Raw genomic sequence first — 10,878 nt, 5'->3', positions numbered from 1 at the left:
TAAATTGATATGTTGTTCCAAATTAATGTTTGTTGTTCCAAATTAATGTGTGTTGTTCCAAATTAATGTTTGTTGTTCCAAATTGATATGTTGTTCCAAATTGATGTGTTGTTCCAAATTAATGTTTGTTGTTCCAAATTAATGTGTGTTGTTCCAAATTAATGTTTGTTGTTCTAAATTAATGCATGTTGTTCCAAATTAATGCATGTTGTTCCAAATTAATGTGTGTTGTTCCAAATTAAAGTGTGCTATTCCAAATTAATGCATGTTGTTCCAAATTAATGAGTGTTGTTTACAATTAATGCATGTTGTTCCAAATTAATGTGTTGTTTACAATTAATGTATGTTGTTCCAAATTAATGCATGTTGCTCTCACAGTGTCTCACAGTGTCTTCTTTGTGCTGCATGAAGTTGCTTGTTGTGGAAACATGTTTTTGGAATTTCCTGTAACACTGTGTTTGGTTGCAACATCTGACCATAACTTTATAGAGGTTCAGCATTCCTTGTTGTATTATAATCCACTGATCATTTTGTATACTTGTCCCTGCACATTCGCCTGTATGATTTTTCTTTAACCTAGCTAGCCTTCGTGATCTTCAAACGATAATTCTTGTAGTCCAGGTAGACATCAGGTGGCTCGGTGTTGAATATTCTCGATTAAATTGACATGCTTGTATTTGTATAGATACCAGATTGCACTTGGTGGTCAAGAAATTTGCATAACTGTATAAATAATTTTCGGCCCATAATATGAAAAGTTCTTAGTAGCATACCAAATATTAAGTTTTTTTCTCTCACTTTTTCACTTTTGTGATTTTCAAAATCAAAATCTGTCTCTATAATAAACTCCAATATCTTTTTCACTTGTACGTATAGTAGCAGTTGTTCATCCTCAAGATTATATATGCTCATGATCTTAAGTCTAATGGGCAGTACTTCAATTTTCTTTAGGCATGAATTTTAATGTTCACTATATGAGCCTTTCATGGGAAATTAAAGAAAATTTGAAGTGCATTATATATCATACTATTGGCGTAACGACCAGATCAAGAACCTTTGCATTCCAAGACAGACGTTCTAACCATTTCAGCTACCTGGCCACTAGCGCTTGGACCAGTCCAGTTCCACTACATTCCTCCCTCCTTCAACAAAGTCTTTGACTCTGAATACACACAGGAGGCCCTATACCACCAATTGTAACAGGAAAGGAAAAATGCTAGGCCGGGACTTGAACCCTGACTGACAGATACTCTAACCATTTGAGCTTTCTGGCCTTCGGCGTTCAGTCCACTCCAGTTCTGCTACTAGTACATTAAATTGGTACTATATACAGTGGTTTTTTCAGTCAATATACATGTATAGCTATAGCTTGTATGGGTAAGGGAATTTTTTCCATATTGCTCTTCACCATTATGTTGTTCAGTTGTACCTTTCGATAGTGTGATTTCATCCTTTGTGTTAATAAGATTGATGCTTGGTAAGAATTATCGGTCAGTTTCGATGCTTGGTAATTACCTGTCAATCAAAGATGATTATTAAGTGAATTTGATGGTCAATTCAGAGGCTTGGTAATTAAGTGAATTGTTGGTCAAAGATGCTTGGTTAATGAATTGTCAATTCAAGGTGCTTGGTTTGTGAATTGTCAGTTGAAAATGCTTTGTTAGTGAACTGTCAGTTCAAGATGCTTGGTTAGTGAATTATCAGTTCAAGATGCTCAGTTTGTGAACTGTCAGTTCAATTGAGATGGTTGCAGGTTTGTGAATTGTAAGTTCAAGGTGCTTGGTTTGTTAATCGTCATTTATGATTCTTCGTTAGTGTTTGTCAGTTCAAGGTGCTTGGTTAGTGAATTGTCAGTTAAAGATGCAATGTTTATGAATTGTCATTTCAAAGTGCTTTTAGAGTGAATTGATAGTTTAAGATGTTTGGTTTGTGAAGTGTTGGTCATAGTTTGATGCTTAAGTCTATGAATTGTCGATCAAATATGTGTTGAATGACATCATAAACAAGTAACAAACACTTGGAAACAAAACAGATCATTTTATTTACAAGTCTTCACTGTTTCAGAGTTACAATATATAATATTTCATTACAAAATAGAAGAGCAAATTGTGTGTGTTTGGTGTTTTTAGTTAAAATGGTATCACAAATATTTCTTTTACATTATTTAAATTAAGGGACAGATGTGACTAATCAATAATAACAATTATGTGTATCTACAACATTTTACCAGTTCACTATAGACAAGAGAGGGAAATCCTTCACCAAGTTAATGAAAGCTATTGAAGAAAATTGTGACTAATATTAAATGATAAAAATAAATTAAGTAATAAATTTTGAGATGACAACTATATTTTTACTAGAATATCCAGTATTAAATCAAATGGTTACATAATATAAAAGATACAAATTGGGTTCTAATGATAATAAAGTGTCTTGGGGTTGTTAAATTCTGATTTATCATCAAGTTTAATATATTTGTAGATTAATTATTTCATTTCTATGGATGCTAGTATACACATTTTTGGTCATAAACTTAAAATATATGGTATTGCATAACGTTCATAATTTCAGGAAACCGAGATGTCAAATTTTCATTTTTTTTTTTTTTATAAATGAATTTTATATACCGGTATTTCAATATTTTTTCAACTCTATGAATATATTTGCATGAAATACATATCATTAATTGTATATGAAGATGATTTATCCTAAAATACCTAAAACAGTAGTTGGAATACTTGTCAGTCATGAAGTGTTAAAACAGCTTCACAATCAAATAATCTGAACATATTAAAATTTCATGGACAAATTAATTGGGGATTAAAAAAAATAAAATCAGCAAATAAGATAATGACATGATTTATTAAAAATCAAAATCATAACAGTATTTTCAAATAACTTGCTCTTAACCATTTTCATGATATATAGCCTATTCTTGATTTTAGAGTAGTTCAATACACTTTTAGTATCATTTTATACCACTGGTCTATAAGTATAATACTGTTTTAGCAAAAAATCCTGATATCTTGCCAATAAGTAAGTTTATTTTTCTTATTTATGAACAACAACACACAACTTTACATGAATTTGTTTGCAAAAAATCTACAATATACAACAATGTAATAAGGGTATTTTTGTGAATCTATATCATTAAACAATGATTATCTCTCTTACCAGTGTTACAGGTTTGGCAGCAGTAAGAACTATTGGTGCTCCATACCCAGCTGTATGGTCAGCTGCTAATTCTTAATTAATGCACATTTTCCTTCTACAAATAACCAGATCAGCTTTCGCTTAAATCCAGGTACGTATTTTAAAGTTGCACTTAAATTCTGAAAGCAATGACTTCAGTTCAAATTTAATGGCTATTCCAGTTATAATGAATTAGATGATAAACACAATTTCAAGAAGCACTTCATCAACATGCTTTAACACAAATTCATGAAAAAAATGTAAGAATGAATAAAAGTTGCTCAGGGTTATCAGGGTTATATACATATTTACTATACACTACACATCTACCTTCCAGAACAAAATGTCAAAAATTGCAGTCATTCATACAAGCTGTCATTTCATTCACCTCCATATCACATCTCATACCTTCAATTTTTTCATTCTTGAACATGTAACATCAAGAAGAAATATTATATTCTATTTTATAGTTTTTGTGATTTAAATTTTCTCCTTTTTTTGTTTTGTTTGGATCAATGATGTTATATACTTATATAACTATATCAAATTATCCAGAAAACCATCAATTCGATAGTATACCAGCATGCACTTATTTTTCAATATTTTGTTTCCTTTTAATCACTGACATGTTTTACTGTCCAATATATATGCTCTCTGTATATATACAAAATGTACACATGAAACTCACATGATGGTTTGCATTTTACTCAAATCTGCAGAAAGATTTGATGTAATTTTAAAAATTGCCCAAATATACGAATAATCTAGAGTATTTTGAATAAGTCTTGGGGTATTGAAGTGGCCATGCACCTATACAAAATATACACATGATCATATACAGGGATAAAACTGAACATAAAATTTACAAAAAACAGCAACACATTTCACTTTATCTGCATAGTAACTAGTAACACAAGTCTATATAAAACTTCTTAGCTTTTATACTGCATCCCGTACAGGAACTCTGGTGGTGACATGCACAGCAAAAAACTTAACACAACGAGAATGGCATTGTCAATATTTTAAAACACTGCATGTGAGTAATGCACAAACGGAAAATCTACAGAAAATCTAAGGTATATAACGGAAACCATTCCACTCCATAAACAATGTAATAGATAAAATGTTATAATTAAACTTCACTGTAACTACCAGCTGTGAATATTCTAAGCTCTTAATTACAATAGAAAATAATTTGAGCAAAAAAAAAAACAAAAAAAAAAACAAAAAAAAAATAGACAAAACCAAAAAACTATCGAACATGGAGTATTTTATTTTGATGTATTCAAAGAAATTATACTACAGTGTAGATAATTATCTTATTCACAATATAATGCTAAATAATTCCTGACATAAATCATACTTGGTGGGCTTATAACACACCATTGTGAAAATGGCAGTTGTATCTTGTATCTCTCTCTCTCTCGTTCTCTTTCTCTCCATATCTTACACATTTGTAAAATGGGGCTGGGGCGGGGGACTGAGGGAGAAAAGACATTTTACATACATTTTCTGCATCTGTATATTTTCAAATGTCTGCTAAGTTTTTGTGACCTAGGAGAACTGAGGAGGGAGAGACAGTGAGACATTAGAGTATAATGAACTGTAGAAAGCAGAACTCACATCGCACTTGTAATTTTTTTTTTCTTTTTAAATTTCCAACTTCTCCAACCCGCACTGTTTTAAATAGAAACAAGAAAAACTTCATGGCATAGCAAATTTGAACTTCCAAATCATGCCAATGTTGAAAGAATATATCAATTACGTAAATTTTCAATGTCAAAGTTTTTGTGACCTAGGAGAAGTACATTTGTATATAACTGGACAGATTGAACCTATGCTACATACTCTGAAATCTCCCCAGATTGGAAACTTAATTTGTGTTTATCTTTATTGGAGATTGAATAAACATAAGAATTGGAATTAATAATACTCATCACTACCGTGGGGATATGAGCAAACATTCTTAAACTTTAACATCACAAATTGACAACTTAGTAATTAAACAAACTATCTACTGCCTAAATGATCAGTTTGTTACATCACCTCACTGGAATACTCGTTAAACAATATATTAAACATATTTGTTGTCTTTCACAAATCTATTAGATTTTTAAGTCATACCGGTGATAGCCGTTTCCAAATACATTTTATCTATACTTCTTGGTTAACATTCTTTCTTGAATAGTAAATCTTCTTAAGTATGTATGAAAAATTCAATTATTTTTTAGTCCATCTGATAGAAATAGCAGTTTAAAATACAAACTCAAGGCATTGTCAAAATGAGGTTTATAAATGTATTTTTAAAGCATGAAAATTTCTTCATAATGAGCTATCTCAAGGAATTGTTTAGTTTGTAATCATGGTTAATTTGTACAGTATCTAGAACATAATAAAACATTTTTGTTTATTTCTACATTCTGACATTGGTCTTATTAAGGGGATGAAAAGAAGTCATCCTGTAAGTATGAGGAGTACGGGGGAAGACAATACCTGCAGAAATAGAACTGGAGAAAAGAACCTCAACAAAACCTCACTTTGGTACCATTTCATATACAATAGGAGACACACCGGAGACTGCAATAACAATATCATATCAATAGTAATACATAACAAACTGACAGACCACTAAACTCATGGAGGACAATTAGACTTTTAAATGGTTCTATCAGGAAGTTTCAAATCATCTCTGTCAAAATATCAGTATACTCAATCAGTTCATTACTTTAAAGATGTGACTTATGTTTTAATGGACAATTTACTTTTTTTTTTATTTCTTCATTTTTTTGCCCTAGTCCATTTAATCTGTCAACATCTAATAAAGCCCTTTATAAACACAGATTAAGCAAGCTGCCTTTTGATACAGATCTCTATTCTGAAGCTTTTATTGATTCTGATTGATCTTATATCAAAGGTCTTACATTCAATTTAAACTGATCTCTATCAACTAAACTCTTTACCAATAGATCTTACAGTCTTGTATTGAACAGGTACAGTACAGTTAATCTGTGAATACCTTGACTAACAAAGATCCTGATGGAATACAAGTTGTTTGCTACAGATAATTTTAATCAAAATTTCTGAAGAATTAACATTAAATAGATCTTTGTCAGGCAAAGACTCAAACTATTTCATATCCTTCACAGCATTGAAAATACTACTTTCCTACTAATATTTGAATATATATTAACTTTTTATCTATAAATGAAAATCGACATTAGATATTATACAAGACCACAAATGCCATACATATATTTGGATTTTTGTGTGAGATATATTGTCCCTCTTGCACTTTTCACATGTAACATATCAATTTATTTAAACAATTATGCATATTTTGGTGACAGTAATCATTATGCCTTTTCAATCGATGGCATACAAAACATAAATTGAAGGGCTGTCGTAAAGCTCACTCAGAAATAAAATAAACACCCAAATGATATGTTATGTATGTAATAATGTATTCATGATTATAAAAGCTAGAATTTGTTCCACACAGTGGAAGTTAACAGCCCTCGCTGCTCCTATATACACACATATGCATTTTATTTCAGCATAGTAGAATACAATGATACATTACACTCCATCAGTCAATTAATTGTAACTGTTGTACCTAATACGCTTACCAGTCTGAATGGAATAGTACATGTATACCGAAAAACAAAATCTGCTAGGTCAATATAGACACAAAGAAAAAATTCAAAAGTCAAGAAAAAATCAACTTAGAGGTATCTAGGGGCAGTACATGTACCAGGTAAGTAAAAGTTTATAATATTATTAGAACACTAATTTGTGTACTGCAGGACGAGTTTAATAAAATGGATAATTATGCACTGAAGTCTCCTTTGCAAATAAGTTCAATTTGTTAATTAACTCTAGTATTGAAAAGTAGGATGTTTACCTTCAGTATAACTTTATATTACAAGTAATATTCAAATCACTTCAAGAATTATTTGAAAAACTTAGGGGGATACAACAATTACATTTTTAGAAAAGTTCAAATGAAAACACTTACCAGGGTATACATGCGATTCAAAGTTTCCTTTAACATTTTTGGAAGAACTTGAAATCAGTTATTGCCCTTCAACAAAATCAACACACAAAAATATGATCACTATAACCTACAACTGACAATTAAAACAGGAATATGTAGTTACAATATAATAGAAATTGATTGGATATTGTTATGGTCATTATCATAAATGATCTAATTTACTTATATCATAGAATTAATGAAGAATAAATACATGATACAGGATTCTTCGTTTTTTTTATCTTACAATGTATTAACAGGACTTCAGTGAATGGTGATTAACGACATTACCATTGGCCCTTACATCACCTATAATGTCATCAGTTTTTGTATACATGTAACCTATGATGTCATCAGTTTTTGTGTAGACATATAATCTAATATGTCATCAGTTTTGTATAGATGTAACCTGTGATGTCATCAGTTTTTGTTTAGACATAACCTATGATATCATCAGTTTCTGTATAAGCATAACCTATCAAATCATCAATTTTTGTACAGACACAACCTAAATAAATTCATCATTTTTTGGCCACAACTGTTGAGAAATATTTTGATGATTACAACTACACAACATATGTTTTGCTTAGACATTCTCACACATTCTCCAATGAAAACTCAATCAAACAATACACATTTAATTTTATGTACGAGAAAAATGAAGTAATTGATATGGAAAGTCACAGAAATCCACTGAAACTCATTGATACAAGCAATAATTACCATTTGTAAAAGATCATATTAAACTCTTGACAGATATTCTGTACACTGATCATGATCAAGGCTTTCTCTAAGATAGCATTACATGACTTACTATACTGATTTTACATGTCTATAACTACCACAGTTGTAGATTCAATAATGGTTCATTGACAAACAAGTCACTACTCGTACTAAATATCAGGTAGATATACTGATTGATCTTGAGTTACATTTATTTAGTTCTGAGGTAATATGAACCGAGTATACCAAAATTATTGGTTTAAGTGTCAGGTAAAATTAGAATGAGCTTGAGATTTAAGTTGAAATCAATTCTCCATTTGTACAGCACATAAAAAAAAAAAAGAAGAAAGAACCAACGATTCTCATGAATCCTGACGAAATTCATTAATGTAACGTGTGTTGAGGAAGTGTGTTAACCTCAACAGCATCGGATTCTGAGTCGATTCTCATAGCTTCATCTTGATTAAAATCTATCAACTAAACTTTTACTGAGGTAAAATTAAAATTAAAATACAAACGTATCTACAAATTGTATAATACAAGTTGATGGTGAACATTTTTCACGCTAACAGCACATCTTTAATTACCTGGTTATCTTTTTTGTCATTGAAGTCAGGACTGAAGATCACCAATGACCCTAATATATGACTAACCACATACTTTCCTGCCTCAAGATTACCAAGCAGAAGCAATATTGATGAGGAGATAGCTATACTGGTTTATTTGGTAAAGAAATAGAAATGGTTCCATCACCATTCCCAATTCTATTAATAAGTGATAGACATTCACATTTTCAACAGTATTTTTTTTTAAATGTAGTATAATTCGCCAGGTATTTCAAACATTTCCAGAGCTGTTTAAAATAGAAATGCACTTGTGCTGCTATATTTAACAAGAGTCTGTAGTTAAACATTTTTTTAAAAATTTTATGATACAGGGAAAAAAAGGTTATTATTAATGAAATGCATAGGACTTGCTTAAATATCATAAAATCACAATAAATAGAGCCAAAGAAGGGGGGAATAAGTGACAAAAAAAAGAAGATTGTAGATTTCAATAGAAAAGTCAACTACCTATAATGAATAAATAATCCTGTGATATATGTTGACAAAAATAAGTTAAAACTTTACAAAACAAATTGATTGCCATAACATTGGATTGTATTTCAGAAATGCATTGCTACAACCTCCATTCACTCTCCTATCATCCACATAGAGTCAAAGTTGTAGAAACAGTTTGCTTTTTATTTACAAGTTTCACTTTTGCAATTGTAACAAAGCAAAAAAAATCATTAAAAAAGGCAAGAAAAGTTTATTACTTGCCCTTTATTCTGGTGCTGTTCAGTTAAGCCTGCATTACAAGACCACTCATGTAAAATCAAATAAAACCCATTTATAGTCCTATAATGCAGGCAATCATTTAATACTACTGTAGTTCAGTATTAATTCTGGGAAATAACTACATTATACTGGTTTTTAAATGTCCATAACAATAGAAGCCTTCCAGTAGAGTTGTAATCTCTAGCAAGTTTGCACAATGTGTTTTTACAATATAGGTGAACTTATATTCCTCAGACCTGAACATCCTTTTCTTATCCTATCAATAAACTATACACACACATGCTCACATTACTAGGTACAGACAACTGGATACCATCTTCACGACTCAACTCAAAATTCCACGACTTTTCAAGGCTGTACAAAGCATGGAACTTCCCCACCATCTTTCCATAATTACAGACCAGCTCTTATCCTGGTAGTTTTTAAATCTAATTAATTGTGATAGTTAATGAATCAGCTGTATCTTAAGAGAATGTAGCACAAGGAATGGAGGTGAGTGACTTTTACTAAATAATTTGAACAAAATGTTTAAAATCATACAAAATGTTATTGGATAATTCTTTACAAACAAATTTTAATGAATACTGATTTTTCTAAAACCAGCTTTTTCCTGAATCATACAAAAATGTCTAACTTAATTAAATATGACTAGGTTATTTCAGTAATGAAAACAAAACATTCATTAAATTAACTCAGATTTAACAGTTATGTATATCATGTATGAACATTATCAGTCTGGATTTTAGTCAGTCATTCCAAAAATTTTAACACAAAATTATTTATTTAGCCCTTGTCCGAATAGGACGATTTCACACGTTTTTCAAAGGAGCCTTTGAATTCCAGGACCTGCATCCAAAGTGACGTTGAACACATAAAGTAAATGAGAATGATGACGATAAATGCAATGAAGATGTTCTTATTTCGACAGAACCGTCCCTGCATCATTCTGTTTCCTGTAGCCTTGATGCTGACGGCAACAATGATGAACACAGCAGCAATCACAATAGCTATGGTAAACATATTTCCTCCTTGAGAAATGATCTGAAATGGGAAAATAAAAATGTGGTATCCACAGACTTGATGCAATGTGTGTGTGTGTATCTTATATTATCTTATGGCTATGAGAGGACTCGAGAAAAAAGATATTCTTAGCAAGATGGGTACTGGAGAGAACACATTTGTGTTTCAAGTATGTCGAGTTATCTCCATCTTTGGTTTGGTTTGGTTTATTTTGTTTAACATCCTATTATAAACCAGGGTCATTTAAGAACATGTAGCTGGTTTTGGAGGTGGAGGAAATTAAGCCGGAGTACCTGGAGAAAAAACCATTGACCTACAGTCAGTACCAGGCAACTGCCCCACGTGGGTTTCAAACTCGCAACCCAGAGGTGGAGGGCTAGTGATAAAGTGTCCAGGACACCTTAACCACTCAGCCACCGTGGCCCCTTCACCTACATCACATCCTTGGTATCAACACTTAGGCCCTTAGTAAGATACAGTTTAATTCAGTTTTTAGCTTTACTGTATCTATGTATCTAAAAAACAACTATCTTTTGTACCATCCTTATTGAAATTTATATTTATATGCAT

General features: G+C 31.2%; 1 protein-coding gene across 2 annotated transcripts in view; it reads right to left on the bottom strand.

The window, feature by feature from the left end:
- Positions 1-2,022: 2,022 nt before the first annotated feature.
- Positions 2,023-10,878, bottom strand: part of LOC117338139 — a 120,262-nt gene continuing 111,406 nt past the window's right edge. For both annotated transcript variants that reach the window (XM_033899356.1, XM_033899357.1), the window contains one exon: positions 2,023-10,329. In XM_033899356.1, coding sequence (XP_033755247.1) covers positions 10,072-10,329 — 258 coding nt within the window. In that variant the 3' untranslated portion in view covers positions 2,023-10,071. The remainder of the gene's footprint in view (positions 10,330-10,878) is intronic.

Source organism: Pecten maximus, chromosome 11 (assembly GCF_902652985.1).
Source record: "Pecten maximus chromosome 11, xPecMax1.1, whole genome shotgun sequence".
Taxonomy (NCBI): Eukaryota; Metazoa; Mollusca; class Bivalvia; order Pectinida; family Pectinidae; genus Pecten; species Pecten maximus.
Note: the sequence above shows the minus strand (reverse complement) of the source record. Positions and strands in the feature narration are given on the sequence as shown.